At 43.4% G+C, this 19,686-nt stretch overlaps 1 protein-coding gene across 1 annotated transcript in view; it reads left to right on the top strand.

The window, feature by feature from the left end:
* The window catches only part of LOC138839175 (anaphase-promoting complex subunit 4-like), a 46,721-nt gene that overhangs the window by 6,077 nt on the left and 20,958 nt on the right, over positions 1-19,686 (top strand). The window contains 9 exon segments of the mRNA XM_070038780.1: positions 11,921-11,994; positions 12,109-12,136; positions 12,235-12,279; positions 13,145-13,229; positions 13,871-14,002; positions 15,519-15,602; positions 17,374-17,460; positions 18,219-18,283; positions 19,392-19,493. Of these exon segments, the coding sequence (XP_069894881.1) occupies positions 11,921-11,994; positions 12,109-12,136; positions 12,235-12,279; positions 13,145-13,229; positions 13,871-14,002; positions 15,519-15,602; positions 17,374-17,460; positions 18,219-18,283; positions 19,392-19,493 (702 nt within the window).

The raw sequence follows: 19,686 nt of genomic DNA, 5'->3' as shown, positions 1-19,686 counted from the left end.
TCCACTGAGGACCACGGCTGCCTTTGTTCACCCTCTGTCGCCTCATTTCTGTGCCTCCCCTTCCTTTGTTGTTGTTGGTTGTTTTCTGATGCAGATCCTGGGGCTTGAACTCAGGACCTGGATACTGTCTTTTGCTCAAGGCTAGTGCTTTATCATTTGAGCCACAGCCTCACTTCTGGCTTTTTGCTGGTGCCTTGGAGATAAGAGTCTCACAGAGTTTTTCTATCTAGGCTGGCTTTGACCCACGATCCTCCTGTCTCAGCCTTCTGAGCTCCTCAGGTGACAGGCCAGAGCCACATGTTCCCCACCCATATTTCAGTTTCCCCCTGAAGGATGAATTGCAGGAAAGGAGGAGAGAGTGGTTTCAGGAGGAGGAGGAAGGACACAGGGAGAAGGAGCTGGTGGAGGGCCCAGCCCTCCGTGTTCTGCACCCCCACTCAGGGAGACACATAACGAGGGGCACGTGCATGCATTCTCTGGCCAGCGGGAAGGGGGCCGGCTCCCTGATCTAGCCGCACCAGAGCTGTCCAGCTGAGGGGCTAGTGAAGGACACACGAAGCAAGCTTCCTCCCTGGCCACTGGCTTTCTTGCTGGCCAGGAGGAAGAAAGGGAAGCTGCTGGTTGACTCTCGGCCAAGACAGAGTTGGATGGGGGCCCAGGCCTGGCTGTTCACAGCGAGGGGCTGGCCTGGGCCCCTGTGTTTCTGGAGTGGTGAAGGCCGTGCCGTGCACACACTGGCCACTTTCACTGGGGGTGCAGAGCAGGCCGGGTGAGGGGTGTGGGGGGGATTGGACAGAAGGGGGGTGCCCAGGACAACCTCTGGGCGTGTCCCAATCCTGTAGCACTTCCTTCCTCAATGTGGACAGAGGAAGGGGCGGGGGCAGACCCCACGCACGGAAGCACCCAGCCCCTGGGGTTGTGGTTTGGACAGATACCGCCCCCAAATTGATTTTTCACCTTCGAATCTCCACGCTGTGGTTTGCATTCGGAAAGACAATTCACAAACACGAAGCGAGGCTCAGCTGAAGATGTGCTCACTTGCTCTCCCCCCCCCTCTCTAGCTCTCTCTTTCTCTCACTCACTCAATGGGTGGGTGCTTTCCTCCACTAGCTGGGCACCCAGCCCTTTTCACTTTAGCTGCTTTTATTCAGGTAGGGGACCTCAGATGGTGATCTTCCCATGCATACCTTTGGCATAGCTGGGATTACAGGTGCAAGCTCTCATACCTGGCCTTTAGCCTGAAGGCCAGATGTGGTACTCTGGGGCTGGAACTGTTGGGGATGAATTTTTAGGGGTCTCTGAAGGGCAGCGCCTGGAGGTAGAGGCACAAGACTCTGCCTTTGAGGCCAGAGCAAGAGGGGAACTGAGGAGAGGCCAAGGTGGATCTATAGATGTCAGGCCTGGCTGGGGGTGGGAGGTGGACATGGTGGTCAGAATCCTTCACTGGACTTCCGGGTGTTGTAGGGGGGTGGGAGAGAGTTGTAGGTGAGAGCTTCCTTGGCCTTGAACTAGAGCCACAGCTCTACTTCCCACCTCTCTGCCGGCTCATTGGAGATAAAAGCACTTCCCTCCTCCCGTCTTCTGGGGCCCCATCAGGTCATGCGGATGTCAAAATAGAGGTTGGTGGAAGAGTAAAGAGGGGAAGGAGGAAGAGTGAGGAGGAAGAATAAGGAGCAGGAGAGGAAGAGGAGGAGAAAAAGAAAAAGAGAAGGAGGAATGAGGAGGAGGAAGAGCAAGGAGGAGGAGGAGGAAGCCTTAAGAGACACCTTTGCTCACCTGACTGTGGCTATAATCACTGATGGTTAGCCTGGCTGGCTTCGTCGTTTTTGCACAACCACCTTTTTTGGCTTCCTCCTTTCTGTGTTTTAAAATAAATGGGAACCCAGATGTACAGAGGTAGGAAAAAGAAAAAAAAGCCAATCAAGATCAAGATTTATGGATCTGTGTTCCTGAACAAAGCCCAGTGCATTCATTTATTTACCTATTTCTTTTCTGCTATTTTTCTTCTGGATGCCTGTTGGTGGAGGTGGGTTGGGGAGGAGTGGTAGTGAGTGTAATCTGGGTTTTCGGGTGTGTGTGGTAGGTTCTACAATATTCAGGGAAATCAAGTCACGCCTCATGGATCTGTGTTTTCAGACCTTGGCTGGTGGGCTCCACCTAGGCAGGGGCAGTGATCACAGACAGACTGAGTGACCATGGCTGGGAGTTCCTACCAGGCAGGCCAGGTGTGCCTCTGGAGTGTCAGAATGGGAGCCTTGCTTGTGTGTGTGTGTTTCTCCTTGTTAGAAACTCCAGGAATTGTTGATGAAACTCAAGGGTCATTATTTGTTTGATTTGCACCCACCTCTGCTGGAAATGACTTGAGAACAATTCCACTTTGGCCTACCTAGGGTTCTGGGCCGCAGGTGCCCTATCATAGGGAGGGGCACGTAGAATCTACTGGAGTGAGACGGAGACTAGACTTGAAGGGAGGGAAGGCCTTGCCGGTCTAGCTGTAGTCATGTAGGAGGAGGGCTGAACCAATTGCACCTGTGTTGGTCATTCGGTCTTCATCTAGCTTCATCCTTCTGTGTGGATGCTGTTTCCCCAAATTCCTCCAACTCCATTTCAAAGCTCTTCTCTCCTCTAGTTGCATCCCAAAGGGGCTGTCCGCTGCAATTCTTGATTGTTCTCCTCAGCTAGAAATAAGCTCTGAGCATGTCTGTCCTCGAACTCCTGTCCTCATCTGTGTTCCTAGCATTTTTCCTAAGTGGTTTTGGGGTCAGGTCTTATGAGGGTTTTTCACCCCTTCGTCATCCCAGGTCCTCTCTCTGTCCTTCCGTTTTCTGGAACAAACACGATCTTACTTCCTTAATCTTCCCGACCTCTTATTTATTTAGTTGGTCATGGGACTTGAACTCAGGGCCTGGGCGCTGTCCCTGAGCCTCCTTGTGCTCAAGGCTAGCACTCTACCACTTGAGCCACAGCGCCACTTCTGGTTTTCGAGTGGTTCATTGGAGATAAGAGTCTCACAGGGACTTTCTTGCTCATGCTGGCTTCGAACGATGATCCTCAGACCTCAGCCTTCTGAGTAGCTAGGATCACAGGCATGAGCCATTGGCGCCCAGCTGTTTTCTTTTAAAATTTATTCTGTGCCTATTTACAAAGGTGCTTTGGTTTCAAGAAGAAAAACCCAAGAAGGTTACTTCTGAAATACACACGATCCTTTCAAGAACCTTCTCCTGGAGTCTGTTTTGCCGGTGAATCCACATTTATTTACAGAAAGCAAGATGAGAGCACTTAAGGGAAAACACAAGTAGGTTTCTAGACATAGGGAACTTGAGATCATTAATGTTTTTGAAAAAATAAAAAAATAAAGGGTGGGGTGAAAGCTCTACAGGCCTTTGGTGTGAATCTGACTAGGATAGTCTCCCATTGGTACTTGTGACTGGTCTCTGCTGGTGGTGACTTCCGGCAGCTACGGTGCTGATGGGATAGATGTCCTTGGAGGCTCGTGGCTGGCCCTTGGCATTCTGTGTCAGGTTCATACGTGGAGGCCTCAGGAGACTGGCCTTGTGTGATTCTCGCTGCCCTTCAGAGGCACAGAGACAGGGGCTGCAGAACTTGGGGTGGCACTGATACCAGCCAGGTTTCCGAGTAGGTCTCCTGAGAGTTGAGCTCCTGGTGTGTGGCCTGCTGGGGGTGTAAGGCACGGTTTACATTGTAAGTGAAGGAACTCCTTATCCGCACTGGCTTTGGGACGTCCCCCAAAGTGCCCTTCTAGAGCCTTGTCTCTTCGCACATCACACAAGGCTGATTTGGTTCGAATGAATGACTAGAATTCCTGCAAAATAGCCCATTTCCAGGTTTTGATGTACTTTGTGGAGGACAAGAGGGCGGGAAATTGCCCCGCACGTGGTGATCCTGTTTCCCACAAGGCTGAGTTCTGGCCGCTGTCCTCTCCACCTTCCCCTTTCCTGCTGTACATATGTCCCCAGCGCCCCCCTGTGCATCTGGGAGACCGTCTACTCTCCTGCGCCTGTCTCTGCCTGCATTCTGTCTGTGTATTCGGACTCTATGTGGAGATTGACTGTGATTCTCCCTACTCAAGAATGGCCGGCGGGAGTGCTGTTTCAGTGATGGGTTTTTTAATCATTGTTGTTTTTAAAGGAGCTTTCCAGAAAGGATGTGAAGCCAGGTGTTGTCACTTTCTCCTATCATTCTAGCTACGCCTGAGGCAGAGATTGGGAGGATGGAGTTTCTAGATCAGCTAGGGTAAAAAATTCAGGAGAATCCAGGTGCCTATTGCTCATGCCTGGAACCCCAGTTTCTCTGAAATTTGAGGATTGAGGTTCAAAACCAGCAGAGGCATAAAAATCCTCGAGACTCTTATTTCCAATGAACCACTAGAAAATCAGAAATGGAGCTGGGCTCAAGTGGTACAGCACTAGGTCTCTAGCAAAAGAGCTAAGGGACAGGTTTATGATCATTGTCTGAAAATCCATGGGATGGAATGGCTTCCTTGCTCACCCATGATCATAATAGGCTGAGGTCTCCCAAGTGTGTAGGTGGCAGTACAGAATTGTGTGGTGAGTTCAAGGCTGGTGCTGTACCACTTGAGCCACAGCACCACTTCTGGTTTTCTAGTGGTTCATTGGAGATCAGAGTTGCACAGACTTTCCTTCCCAGGCTGGCTTTGAGCCATGATCCTCAGATCTCAGCCTCCTGAGTCACTGGGATGACAGGTGTGAGCCACTAGTACCTGATGTATTATACCTGGTGTATATAATACACCTGCTGTATTATGAATGTATTTTGTTTTGAGATTTCTCCGATGCAGCCAGCAGCTTTGGCGGCATCTTGGATACATTTCATGTCTTGTCTCTCCCGATGTCTCTTAGAAGCATGTGGGTTCTTTGGCCAGTGGATGAGCTCAATACTTCTTGAGAACCTGTGGGACCCCTGGGTGTCTGTTTATTTAGAGGATGTGGCCCCTCCGTCCGCAGCCTCCCCTGCCAGCCGGGTTGGGGGGTCAGTGGCTGGCATCCAAAGAGAGCAGGATCTACGGGGTCATGCGTGTGGGGCAGTGCTATTTGGGTGTGGTGGGGGACTGGGACTGCCCTGCAAATGCAGAGCACAATCAGCCTGGGCGCCGTGTAGCAACCCCTCCCCCCCAGCCTGCCCCCCATCCAGACTGAACAAGACTCTGTTCTTTTGCTGGGAACATTTTTGAATTTCAACCTAGAGGAAGGGGCAGATGGGTCCCTGATAGTATGTCATCATCCCCTCCCCTCCGCTCCCCTCCCCTTCCTTTTCCTCTCCCCTCTTCCCCTTCCCTTCCTTTCCCTCCTTTTCCCTCCCCTTCTGTTCCCCTTCCCTCTCCCCTTCCCCCTCTCCCTCTCTCCTCTCTTCCCTCCCCTTCTTCTTTTCCTTCCTTGGAGACAGTGTGCCTGTATTTGCCCCAGAATATCATTCTTTATTCCTTTGCATTCAACACAGTTTGACATTTTGCATGATTGTCTGGGTACTAGTATTAGATGTCATCTTATCCTTCTCTAATAATAATTTTAACAACCAAAAGTCAATTGGTGTGTGTGTGTGTGTGTGTGTGTGTGTGTGTGTGTGTGTGTGTGTGTGTGTGTGTGTGAGTGTGTGTGTGTGTGTGTGTGATAGTACTGGGGCTTGAACTCAGGACCTCCTTTGCTCATGCTCAGATTTTTCTCTCCTGGCTGACACTCTACTACTTGAGCTATGCTTCCTGTCTCTAAAAAGTCAGTTTATTAAAGTGATACTTTAATAAATTAGTAATTAATTAAGTGGAGTAAAGGTACTCTACCATTTGAGCCATGTATCAAGTTCATTGTCGCATTTTTAAATTTATTGTGCTTGTCCTGGGCTTTGAACTCAGGGTCTGGGCGCTTTCCCTGCGCTATTTTTGCTGAAGGCTGGTGCTCTACCACTTGAGCCACAATTCTACTTCTGGCCTTTGGTGGTTCACTGGAGATCAGAGTCTCATGGACTTTCCTGCCCAGGCTGGTTTCAAACCTCGATCCTCAGCTCTCAGCCTCCTGAGTAGCTGGAATGACAGGTGTGAGCTGCCAGGTGCCTCCATTTTAATGGGGGGGGGGTAATCTATTCTGAGATCTTGGCAGAACATGTAAGTCAGGGAGTCGCAGATGCTCATCTGGAACGTTCTCCATGTCCTCAGACTTCCTCCAAGGAAGTTTGTCTGCTGGTTCTCCATGGAGGTGACCTTTGGGCTGGCTCTTGGTTGGAGCTCTCTCCCTAGTGTCTGACTGGTTCAGCCACCCTCCCGTGAGGCTCCCCACCCCTGAGTATCGCCTCTGTGGCTACACGTGTTACTCTGGTATCTTTGCAATCGCTGGCCTAGTGCTCTTCAGGGAGGTCAGCCATGAGTCATATGCAGACGAGGCCCCAGGACCCCTCTGACTAGTGTCAGCGTGTCCATCGGGAGCTGAAGTAGAGTCGGCTTTCTCGTGCCTAAATAAATGCCGTACTTCCTGGGGGTAAAACTCATGTTATCTTGTGTCAAGTCCTGAACAGAGGATTTGGCCTGGGCTGAAGTGTGTGTGTGTGTGTGTGTGTGTGTGTGTGTGTCTGTGTCTGTGTCTGTGTGTGTGTCTGTGTGTCTGTGTGTCTGTGTGTGTGTCTCGGTGTGTGTGTGTCTGTGTGTGTGCTGGTCCTGGGGCTTGAACTCAGAGCCTAGGTGCTTTTCTGAGCTTTTTTACTAAAGACTAGTGCTCTACCACTTGAACCACTGCTCCACTTCTGACTTTTTGCTGGTTCATTGGAACTAAAGACTCCCATCAGACTTTCCTGCCCAGGCTGGCTTTGAACCACGGTCCTCAGATCTCAATCTTCTGAATGGCTAGAATTGATAGGTATGAGCCACTGGAGCCTGCCTCAGAACCCCACCTTTTATTTCAGTGTTCTCTCTGCTTCTCTGCCAAGGTGTACATTCTCCACAGGCATGGTCTAATGCTGTGTCCTTGTTCATAGGGATTTTGTTTAACATCACTTATGTGTTTATGTGTTGCAAGCTAGCTGGTATTCAAAGGACATTTAATGCCCACCTTTGCCTGCTTAGTGTTGGGAGAGCAGCAGGAGAAGGGGATGGAGCAGAGGTCCCAGCTGGGACTTTGGATGAGACCAAAATGTGGGTTGTGTTGGACTTTATCCCATGAGAAGATAGAAGCTGGGGTGGGGTCCTCAAATTGGGTAAAAATCTCTGACTGGGGGAAGACTCTCTTGATTTTTCAATTTGTTTTCCAATTTTTATTTTTATGTAGGTCATGGGGCTTGAACTCAGGGCCTGGGTGCTGCCCTTGAGCTCTGATTTGCTCAAGAGTAATGCTCTACCATTTGAGCCACAGCTCTACTTCTAGCTTTTTGTGGTTCATTGGGGATAAGAGTCTCACGGACTTCCCTGCCTGGGCTGGTTTCGAGCCACAATCCTCAGATCTCAGCCTCCTGAGTAGGTAGGAAGACAGGCGTGAGCTACCAGTGTGGAAAAGGAGAGGATGGGAGAGACCGTTGGGAAGACAAGCTAGAGCAGGGCCATGGGGATGGTGCCATCTGCCCAGGCCATGGGCAGCTTTGCCCTGGCTGCGGTGGGGGAAATGTCTGCCTGTGTCTGCTCTCTCAGGTCCCCAGTCCTCAGGGAGGTGAAGGCCTGCTTGTCTAGTGGAGCCTGGCTCACAGGTTTTCTGCTGGCTGGGCCAAGCTGTCAGCTCCCTCCTATTGGGAGATAAAGAGGAGAGGAAAGTCGTGCGGCCCACATTGGCATCACCCCGGGGCGAGGTTCGCATAGGGCACCACAGCCTCTCCTTGCTCAGGGAATGGCAAAGAGCCGTCTGCAGCCACTGCCGCCGCCTCCAGTGTAGAGAGCAGAGGACATGCAGGGACCCCCAGCTCTGCAAGGAGTGTGAAGGTGTGGGTGATCGGAAGGTTCTAGTTTCCAGATCTTTCCTTCCCGCCTGCCTGTCTTCCATTGCCAGAGACAGTGCCAGCCCTCCCCTCTCCCCTTTGTGGCTTTTTCTTACATGTCAAAAGAAGAGGGTGTCTCTCATTTACCTAGAATTTCACTACCTAGCTAGTCCCAAGGTGTTAATGCTCCTAAGGTCATAGAAAATGATAATAAGAAATACTGGTGTTAGAGGAAGCATGGTGTATGTGTGTGTATGTGTGTGTGTGTGTGTGCGTGCACGCATGCGTGTGTACACACATATGCACCAGTCTTGGGGCTTGAACTCAGGGCCTTGGCACTGTCCCTGAGCTTTTGTGGTGGTACTCTACCCCTTTGGGTCACAGGCCCCTTGACTGGACCCAAAAAACAAACAAACAAAAACCAAAGATTATCAGTGTATATTCTGGTTGTAAACAAGTGTCACATAATCCAATATTGGGCAAAATTAGATTTCTTTTTTTTGGGGGAGGGTTCCAATTGTGAGGCCTGAACTCTGGGCCTGGGTGCTGTCCCTCAGCTCTTCAGCTCAAGGCTAGCACTCTACCACTTGAGCCACAGTGCCACTTCTGGCTTTTTTTCTTTTTTGCTTATGTGGTGCTGAGGAATCGAACCCAGGGCCTCAGGCATGCAAGGCAAGCACTCTACCACCGAGCCACCTTCCCAGCCCCGTCCTTTGGAATTTTTTTAAATGGTTAAACATTTTTCATAGCTCGAATTCTATCTGTTGGAGATACCTCTTTGGAAAAATGTGGCTTCTTGGCAAAGATAAGTGCAGTAAACTCTAACTTTGTTATTTCTATACTCCTGTCCTCTACCCTTTGGTCAAGCACCAGCTGCCGTTTGCCAGTCTAATCAATGCCATCATGGCCTTTTACCCAGAAAATATTTCAGCAGTAGTTGTACAGGCTCGGAAGCATTCTTATGAATATGTATGAATAAGTGTGAATAAGATATGCATAATGTAAATAAGTAGGTCACACATGAGGACCCCCTGCTTTGACTCCAGTTCTTTCATTTCTGTGTGGTCTTTTGCCTCTTGCTACCTCTTCTATCGTGGCTGGTAGGGCTATGATGACTGAACTTCTCTGCCAGGTGTTTCACAGTGACAGTCCTTTTCTGAGCTGTGGTACACATCCAGTCAGCTCTGTAAACTACTAAATCCTAGTGTCAACTTTGTCTGCATCATTAGTACTCTAAGAAAAAAGCAAATTGCTTTTGTAAAGTGAATATATATTCTTCATTGCTTAATTTTTATCTAGGTAAATGTAAGGACTTAAAATTCTTTGACGGGCTGGGAAGGTGGCTCAGTGGCAGAGCACTTGCCTTGCAAGCATGAGGCCCTGGGTTCGATTCCTCAGCACCACATAAGCAAAAAGAAAAAAGCCCGAAGTGGTGCTGTGGCTCAAGTGGTAGAGTGCTAGCCTTGAGCTGAAGAGCTAAGGGACAGCGCCCAGGCCTAGAGTTCAGGCCCCACTACTGAACCCAAAATAAATAAATAAATAAACAAACAAATAAATAATATTCTTTGAAAGCTTATCACTGAAAAGTAGCAACTGCTTTTATTTTGGTGAACAGTTTTCCACGTTGCTTGATATGTTCAAATAGAGATCTATGTGTGTACTTTTATTAAGTCAGTGAGCTGTAAACCCTCTGTACATCACCTTTATAATAACAATACAATTTTTTAAAGTTAATGATGCTTCCTATTTTCATACATAATTTTTTTCTTTTTGGCTCAATAGAGATAGATTTATCACATTAATGTTAAATGCCTGCATAGCAATTCACTCTTTCATATATTCTAATTTACTAAATATGACTCCTATGGTGGTTTTAGGTAATTGTCAGTTTTGGGTTTTTATAAGCAATGTTGTATAAACATTCTGAGTACTTGAAATAACTCTGTGTAATTACTCCTTAGATTAATTACTAGAAGTAAAATTTCCAAAAATGCTTTCAAAATAGTATAGACAAGTAAAGCTTGCAGTAAAGGTAGACTGAGGGGCTAGTGAATCTGGGTGATGTTGAATTTGGGGAAGGGAGGATTAAAAAATTTACTTTTCTGCAGGGAGCCTGTGGCTCACGCCTGTAATCCTAGCTATTCAAGAGGCTAAGATCAAAGCCAGCCTGAGCAGGAAAGTCCATGAGACTCTTATCTCCAATTCACTACCACAAAACCAGAATTGGCCCTGTGGCTCAAGTGGTAGAGCACTCACCTTGAGGTGAAGAGCTGAGGGACAGCACCCCGGCTAGAGTTCAAGGCCCAGAGTTCAAACCCCACTACCAACCACCCCCCCCTAAAAAAATAATTTTTTCCCTCACCTCCTCCTCACTGATTAAATTTTACTAACTTGATATCAAATAAATTTGTAAATCCTGAATGTTAACTGACAACTTGATGAAGGGCCTGAAAGAAATAGATAACAAGGTGGTAGCCTGGCATTTGAAATATACATGAATCCACAGTGATTAATCCGTTATCAGATAATCAGTGAATCTTCTAGAAAGTGAGAGAAGCAGACCATATTTGTACTTCCTATCCCAGCTCACTTACTTGCTAACTGTGTTCTCAATACTTGGTACTCATGGTTTAGAATTGTTTCCTGTTAAGTCTAGAAACTCAGGATAGCTACTTTGTGTAAAAGTGTGAAAAATACTTCTAAATTCCCATTCTTTCATTTGCTAGCTTATCTGTTTCCAGTCTTATCTGAAAATGACAAGGGGAAATAAACCTATTTATAAGCCAAGTGCAGTAGTACATGCCTATAAACCCACATGCTGTTATCCCAGCTACTGAGACTGTTGCAAAGTTTATGATATAGTCTCTTGTACCTGCTGTTTTGTCAGATGGCAAATGTATGTAAGCCATAGAACCAGTAATTAAATGATATATTAATTGCACTGTTCTGTAAAGTTACTTTTAGTAGCAAAATTTCTTAGATTTGAGTTAAAAAATCATATATTTTCAGTATCCCAATACTGAGTATATATGAAAGGTGGATTTTGTGTGTGTGTTTTTGTTTTTGTTTTTATCTGGCATAAGAGCTTGAACTCAGGGCCTAAGTGCTGTTCCTAAGCTTTCATGCTGAAGGCTAGTGCTCTATTACTTTGAGGCACAGCTCCACTTCCTGTTTTCTTGTGGTTAATGGGAGATAAGAGTCCCACAGACTTTCCTGCCGAGGCTGGCTTTGAACCATGGTCCTCAGATCTCAGCCTCTTGAGCAGCTAGGATTACAGGCACCTGGCCGAAGGTATTTTATGCTAAGAAAGCTGTTTTTGTTTTTGCTTTGGGTCTGGTTGTGGGGCCTGAACTCTGGGCCTGGGCACTGTCCCTCAGCTCTTCAGCTCAAGGCAAGTGCTCTACCACTCCAGCCACTGCGCCACTTCTGACCTTTTTTTTTCTGCTTATGTGGTGCTGAGGAAGCGAACACAGGGCCTCATGTATGCAAGGCAAGCGCTCTACCACTGAGCCACCTTCCCAGCCCAAGAAAACTGTTGAATAACAGTAGGTCCATTTGTTTTTACAAACAAAAGAAATTTCTGCTTTTATCATTTCTTATTTGTGATTATTAGACAGGTAAACTATCTGTGCCATATCTTTACTTTTTGTTGTTGTTGGTTGTGGGGCTTCAACTCTGGGCCTGGGCTCTGTTCCTGAGCTCTTTAGCTCAAGGATAGCCCTCTACCACTTGAGCCACAGCACCACTTCTCATTTTCTGGTGGTTTATTGGAGATAAGAGTCTCACTGAGTTTCCTGCCCCGGCTTGCTTTGAACGGTGACACTCATGTTTCAGCCTCCTGAGTAGCTAGGATTATAGGCATGAGCCATGAGCCAGGGTGTCTTGTATATCTTTACTTCTTAAAGTTATGGAATGAGTCTTTAAAAATATATTTTTAATAGAAAGAGAAGTAACTTATTACTGTTTGTGTAATGCCTGTTTCCCTTCCTTTTAGTGTTCTAATATCGTTCTATAATGCTGAAGATGAGTCAAACATTCTCTTACCCAAGCTGCCCACATTACCAAAAAAGTAAGTATCAGAGTTGTATTTCTTTGGACTTAATCTTGCAGGTTAATCTGCTTTAAATATTGGTACATACTTCTCTCATGAGTATCATTTTACCTTTGTCTCTCCTTTCTCTCATTATAGCAGCACCTCAAAAATATTTAGGTAAAATATACTTTTTTGTTGTTTTCAAATAAAATAATGTTTTTTTTTAGTTGAAAGAACATGGTTGAAAGATGACTCAATTTATTTTTATATTGTAGTGAGGAGAATTCTGATGAAATTATTAAACGCTTGGGAGATGTCAGGTAAATCTAATTTAAATAAGTCACTTTTCATATTGGAGGAACATTTCCAAATTTTCAGGAGCAAATCTTTTGTTATGTTATCTCATTGTAGACACGCTGTGTCTTCAAATAATAGATGTCACCGTCTTGCTGTTTTTACTGTGTGCTCGTTCTTTGTTTCGTGTGTTAGCAGTAATGCAGTATACTTGTTTTTAATAAGTAAAAGGGGATAGTACTAGAATTTTTAAAATTTCAATTTTAATTATCCAAGTTCTTCATTGTGTCATATCCATAATAAAACTGTTTTGTTATTGGCTGTATGTGAATACAATTATTAGTATGTTATGTTACTATAAATGCTTAATGTTAGCTATAAGAAATATATATTGTTCTTTGGAAACAAAAGAAATGGCCTGCTGTGATTGAATATTGAGAGTTGCTGTGTTTGCTTAGTGTATCAGTTTTCCCCACAGAGGAATTTTAGCACTCAGATTAGATTAAAGCAGTAACAATTGATATTTTGGCTAAAAAAACCACAGTCATCTAAAAGAGAGAAGAGGAACCAGCAGGAGGGAGAAAGGAAAAAGAGATGGTGAGGGAAGGTGAATATATATGTATGACAATACCAGCATGAAGCCCTCCAGAAACTTAGGAAGGAATAGATAGGGAGGAAGGATAGTTAAGAAAGAGTAATATAGATTAGGAGTAAATTTGATCAAAGTGTATTATATTCATGTTGTAAATATCACAGTGTAACACTTTTGTACTATAAGTTCATGCTAATTATTTTTTAAAGATAGTGTAGAAATAAAATCCACAAATATAAAAAACACCCACAATCATCTGTGTTGTTCACTGGTTCTCTGCTTGTTACATTTTTTATTAGATTAAATATTCTTGTCCTTGGAGGAAGCTCTGGATTTATTGAGCTTTATGCTTATGGGATGTTCAAAATTGCTCGAGTCACAGGAGTGAGTTTTTCTTTTAGGTTTCCTGTATTATTTCTCTTAAAATATAGTGGCTAGTTTACTTATGGAATAAGAATAACATAGTAAGTTTTATTTTTATTTTTTCAGTTTCAATTTGTTTTTAAATAATTAGAGGATTTTTTAAGCTAAAATAATGATATTACTATAGAGATGAGAAACTTTTGGTGGAATTACTCATGCTTTTTCCTTTAATGAAAAGATTGATCTGATCCACTTGACTGTGATTTAACTGGAGCCTAATGAAAGCTATCGGAAGCCACTCTTTGTTGAGTACTGAGTCTCCTACTACTGCTAAATCAGTCTTCTCCAGAGCCTTTTTCATCTCGCTCTCACAATTCCCCAAGGTGTAGAAAATATCATAGCCTTCAGGGAATTTGTTCATCAACCTTTGATGTGCAACTGTTGATGGGATTGGGATCAGAAGTTTTAATGTTTATAGGTCTTTGTGACTAGGAGGAGCCCTTTACCTGCTTTACCTACCTTTACCTGCTACATGAGTATAGCTGAAACCAGAAGTGTGTGTCACAGCTTTCTAAAGTTGTGTATAAATTGTTGCTTCCAGTATTACAAAGTGCACCCTAGCAGTGATACCACATGTATGAGGGTGTGTGATTATTTTGCAGATTGCTGGCACTTGTCTTGCATTGTGTCTATCAAGTGATTTGAAATCATTATCAGTGGTCGCAGAGGTTTCCACTGGTGATGCTTCAAAGGTTTCATACTTTCAGCTATGTAATTGTAGAGATTAAGAATATGTTTTAGTTTTTCAGTTGTTTTTTAGGGTGGTTGGTGCTGAGAGTTGACAGGACGTACGAGCATGCTGTCCACCACTGAGCTGGGTCCCCACCTCTGTGGGTTTGTATCTATATCTCACTGTATTCTAATGGGCAGCAAAATAAAACATCTCCATGGAGTTTCTAAATTGTACATATTGAATGCTGTTGTAGTACTATTATTTTCCACATAAAAACAATGTTTTGATGATCTACAAATTGGTTCCTATAACAGAATTACTTGGTTTTGAGCATTTTCTTGGGACTCAGTTATTAGTAATAATAAGGGCTGATATTCATCATTTATTATATGCCAAACCCTTAGTGCCTTAAACACAACAACATATGGATAGGCACTGTTATTATACCTGAAGAAAGTACTGGACACATACAAAAGCTCATAATTGGAAAGTGATACTAGGCAGTCTGCATTCAGGTTCTGTGCCTTTTTTCTCCTTCTAATGAGAGGAAGGCTTGCTTTGTAATCCAGACTGGCCTAGAACTTCAGGTTCTCCTGCTTTAGCCTCCCAAGTGTTGGGATTACAGGTGTGCACCATTAGGCTCTAAACATGCTTTTTGTGTAAAACATTTAAGTATTGGTGAGGGCTCTTTTATTGTGTGTAGCATACATAATAAGATTAGGAAACTGTTTGGGCTCCTGTTATTTAGATTGTACCTTTGCTTTGCCAAGAAAACTTCCCCAGTGTTTCCTCTGAAAATCCTATATGTTTATCCTAAGTATGTGTGAATTTTCAAACAAAGTAGAACAAAAGGATAGAAGATGTGAGGACTGCTTAGTGTCTTCAATAGCATGCTGTTCAGTGTTCCAGAGCACCCTAGACATAGAATTCACAACAATGGTAGTACACATTTGTGTCTTAAGGCTGAGCAACTGTGATCACCAGGCTGTATTTGTGCTATAATAGAGCAGCTCTTTTTTTTTCTGTGAAATTTGTAAAAGTTTTTTTTTTTTTTTGTCCTGGGGCTTGAACTCAGGGCTTGGGCACTGTCCCTGAGCTTCTTTTGCTCAAGGCTGACATTCTACTACTTGAGCTACAGTGCCATTTTTGGCTTTTTCTGTTTATGTGGTACTGAGGAATCAAATCTAGGGCTTCATGCATGCTAAGCAAGCACTCTACAACTAAGCAACATTCCCAGCTAGTAATAGATTTTTTTTTAATGACAACTTCTGTGCGATACAACTGGTAAGGGATATTTTCTTTGTTTTTACCAGTAGTATTTTAATGCCTTTTGATGCCTTCCCTTGGTTCTGATGCCTCCAACTTGGTTATGTTTCAAAGGGGACAGAATTATGATTTGGTCTTCCTGATACTTAGTTACATCTTTGCTCCTCTTTAAGTTAGAGGATGCACACGTGTGCGCATGCACATGTGTGTGTATGTGTGTGTGTGTGTGTGTGTGTGTGTTTTACAGGAACAATTTATCTTTAAAAAAGTAAATACATCTGATTATGACTCAATTTATTCTTGTTTTTCAGCTTGAAACCAATCTGCTCTACTCCTTCTTACATGAAGTAACTCAGATGGCCAGGAAGTTTATTCACATTTCAGCTCTGTTGCAGGTATTTATTCATCACTTGCTTTCTAGTAGTATCTACTGTAACATTTGTAATTTTATTTTTTAAAACTGACGTCAGTTGGATGTCTATTCTGCTAATCTTACAATATTTATTAAAGCCAGAAAAAGTAATTTAATTAATCTACTCATCCAATCCTATCACCTCCAAATGAAAGGGAAAAAATAGTCAATCTTTTAAATGTTCCTGTTAATGTTACTTATACTTTATTGCAAATAAAATAGTCTTTTTATGATTTTAGGTTTTGATCATAACAAAGATACCCCAAATTAGTAGATAATTTTGTAGGTTAGCAGTTTGGACTAAACTCAGCCAGAAAGTTGTGGTGATCTGTACCTGGTATGGCTCATATCACCCAGCTTGATCATGCAAGCTGATATGTGTCCCTGGCTGAAGTGGCTTTGCCTCTGCCCTGCATCCCTCATCTTCTAGCCAGCTAGTCCTGGGCTGTTTCTAGGGTAGTGGCAGCAAAGGTTTCAAGAGTACACATTGAGGGATGGGAATGTGTCTCAGTGGTAGAATGCTTGCCTCACATGCATGAAACCCTGGGTTCGATTCCTCAGTACCATGTACACAAAAAATGCTAGAACTGGAGCAGTGGCTTAAGTGGCAGAGTGATAGTCTTGAACAAAAGAAGCTCAGGGACAGTTGCCCAGGCCAAGTTCAAGCTCAGGACTAGCAAAAAATTAAATAAATAAGAGTGTAAGTTGAACTGTGGTTGGTGGGACACTTCTATAATCCAGCAATTGGGAGGCTCAGGCAAGAGTATTATAATATCAACTTGAGTTATATAGCAAGCTTGGGCTATATAACAAGATCCTGTCTCCCTCTCCGTCCCCTCAAAAAAAAGTGCAAGTCAAGATGTATAAACAACTTGAAAGCCCTGGCCTCAGCAGTGTTTTTTCTGCTATGTTCAGTTAGAGCAAGTTATAGGGCAGCCAGGTGCAAGGTGAGGAGAATAAGTCAGGATAGAAGAACTGTAAAGAATTCAGGCCATTTTTTTCATTATTGTTCTACCACAGCCATTAATTTACTTGATGGCAAATGTAACTAGGTGTCGAAATCTTTTAAGGGTCCTCTGACAGTTTAATAGTTGAACAAATTAACATTTTGACAGTGTAATAAAACACAGCTTAAATAATAAAATGTAAAAGATGTTTGTTTTACTAGGTATAGAAATGTTCTTTTGAAATGAAGGAAGGGGTAACACTGTGCAAAAAAGAAATGTACTCATTACCTTTCTTATGTAACTGTAACCCCTCTGTATATTACCTTTACAATAAAATTTAAGTATAAAAAAAGTTCCTTTCTAAAGTTCTAAGAATCATTGATTCTTTGGTAAAAATAGTTGTTACCAAACAGTTAGACCCTGGTGGCTTACACCTGTAATCCTAGCTACTTAAGAGGCTCAGATCTTAGGATCATGGTTCAAGGCCAGCCCAGGCAGTAAAGTCTATGAGACTTTTAGCTCCATTTAACCACCAGAAAATAGGAGGTAGCACTGTGGTTCAAGGTGGTAAGGAGCTAGCCTTGAGCAAAAGAGCTCAGGGACAGTCCCCAGACCACAAGTTCAAGCCCCACAATTGGAAAAAAAAAAAAAAGAAGTTACCAAAGGTTAGCTATGGTCTTCTCTTTTCCTTTGGCTTAACTAAGTTAATTAGGGTGGTTGAAAGTAAGTTCTGGATTTTTTGTGACCTTAAATAGCACATATTAGGTAGAATGTGGGTTTAAAATATTTTTTTCTTTTTGCTAATAGTATATAAATTTGTCACTGACATGTATGTGTGAAGTATGGGAAGAAATACTGATGCAGATGGATTCTCGTCTCACTAAGTTTGTGCAGGTAATGTAACTGATATTTCCTGTGGAAAGAGTTTAAAAGTCTATTTGCTTTATATGCTATATGAGAAAGGTCAGTTTAATTTATGAAATATTAAGACCATAATTTCTTCAGACAGCTTGGCCTAATGACTATTTTCACAGAAAATATTTGCAAAAAGGAGTCTATATTAGGTTTTGTTACTATAACAAAGTACCTGAACTTGGGTAATGTATACAGAAAAGAGGTTTATGTATCTTCCAGTTTTGTAGACTAGAAGTCCCAGATTGTGTGGCTCTGTTATTTTCTTCCTCTGGGAGATGGCATCTTGGCAGAGGGATCACTTTGTGACGCAGGAACCAGAAAGTGGAGAAGGGTGGTCTTGCTCTTTTAGAATAACTCACTCTGCAGGATCTAACCAGGTTCCTATGAGAACTACATTTTCTTCACATAGCAGCACCCTCAGTGACCTAACCACCTCCCAGTATGCCTTACCTCTTAAAGATTCCACTACCTCAGCAGCATCATAATACATGAACCGTTGGGGGACAAACCATATCAGATCCATAGCTGACTCTTCCACCATTGGAACAACTTAATGCAGTGGGTGTGCTTTGGGAATGAGGAAGCTATTGAAACAGCTGACTGGTTGTCTCCAGTCACTGAACCTCAGATATTTCCTGTATATAAGGGCTTGAGAGAAGACAGAGGAAAGAACAGTGAGTAGATGTACTTTATAAGCTGCAAAACATGTACCACATATTTCTTTTTATTTTATCTAGGAAAAGAACATAACCACATCAGTACAGGATGAATTTATGCACTTGCTGTTGTGGGGGAAGGCAAGGTAATAAACTCTTCCTTTTCCTCCCTTCTCCCCCGATTGGTTGTAGGGCTTGAACTCAGGGCCTATGTGCTGTCCTTAAGATCTTTTCGCTCTACCACTTTGAGCCACATCCCTGCTTCCAGTTTTTTGAGTGGTTAACTGGAAATAAGACTCTCACAGAGACTTCTCTGTTTGGGCTGTCTTTTTTTTTCTGTACTGGAGCCTGAACTCTGGGCCTAGGCTCTGTCCCTGAGCTCTTCAGCTCAAGGCTAGCACTCTACCACTTGAGCCACAGCGACACTTCAGGCCTTTTCTGCTTATGTAATGCTGAGGAATCCAACCCAGGGCCTCATGCATGCAAGGCAAGCACTCTACCACTGAGCCCAGCCCTGTCTGGGCTGTCTTTGAATCACAATCCTTAGATATCAACCTCCTGAGTAGCTAGGATTATAGGCATGAGCCACTGATGCCCTGTTTCACCTCTCTCTCCCCTTTTTAAATCAATTGATTTTAAAAGTAAATAAAAATGAATAATTCATTTGTCCAAATGAAATAGAAAATTCTGGTATAAAAAGAGTATTAGGAGTATAGATCTCCAGGTTTTTTGATATACCCTTTTGGGTTAATGTGATCATTTTGTACAGAAATTTTAGTTTTTATGTTGCCAAACTAAACTTTTTCTTTTTGGTATCTTAGAACTTTCCCCATCTTAAGCGCATGAAAAGGTTAATCTGTATTTACTTCTGGAATTATTTTTTATGGTTTTCATTTATTCCCTCCCGTGTTTCAGATGTGATTTCCATGGTGCTTTGTGGAAACCTCTGCCATCCTTTTCCTAAATGCTTAGATTGGTACAATATGGCTTAGTGAGCATTGCCCTTTGCCTTACTAAGCCAAGTCCTTTTTAATATGCAGTGTATCCTCATGTGTACTTAAGTGTGTTAGGGTTATTTTTTTGTTTCTTTTTGTATACAAAAGAAAGTTGTATTTTTTTAAGAAAGTTTTATTTTTGTTGGGAGTAGTTTTACTTTGTTCCAAAATCTTGTTTTTTTCTTTGAAATCTATGATTTTAAGCAATGTGTACAGATTTTAGATGGAGAAATGACTAAAACATCCTTTTACATTGTAGTGCTGAACTTCAGCCCCTTTTGGTGAACCAGCTAACTGTAAAGGTGCTGTTAAAGTCATCATATTCCAGTATTCAGAAGTTGGTTATAAGTCATTTGCAGAGGTATAAAGATGATGGACATTGCTTTGGTCTTTCTGAAAATTTACCTTTATTGTCTGGCATTTTCTTCTGGAATCTTTCCTAGCTGAATTTTTTTTTTTTTTGTCAGTCATGGGGCTTGAACTTTGGGCCTGGGCACTGTCCCTCAGCTCTTCAGCTCAAGGAGAGTTTTCTACCACTTGAGCTACAGTGCCAC

Source organism: Dipodomys merriami, unplaced genomic scaffold (assembly GCF_024711535.1).
Source record: "Dipodomys merriami isolate MVZ:Mamm:240054 unplaced genomic scaffold, mDipMer1.0.p SCAF_296, whole genome shotgun sequence".
Lineage (NCBI taxonomy): Eukaryota > Metazoa > Chordata > Mammalia > Rodentia > Heteromyidae > Dipodomys > Dipodomys merriami.
The sequence above is the reverse complement of the archived record's forward strand: the minus strand, read 5'-3'. Positions and strand labels throughout refer to the sequence as shown.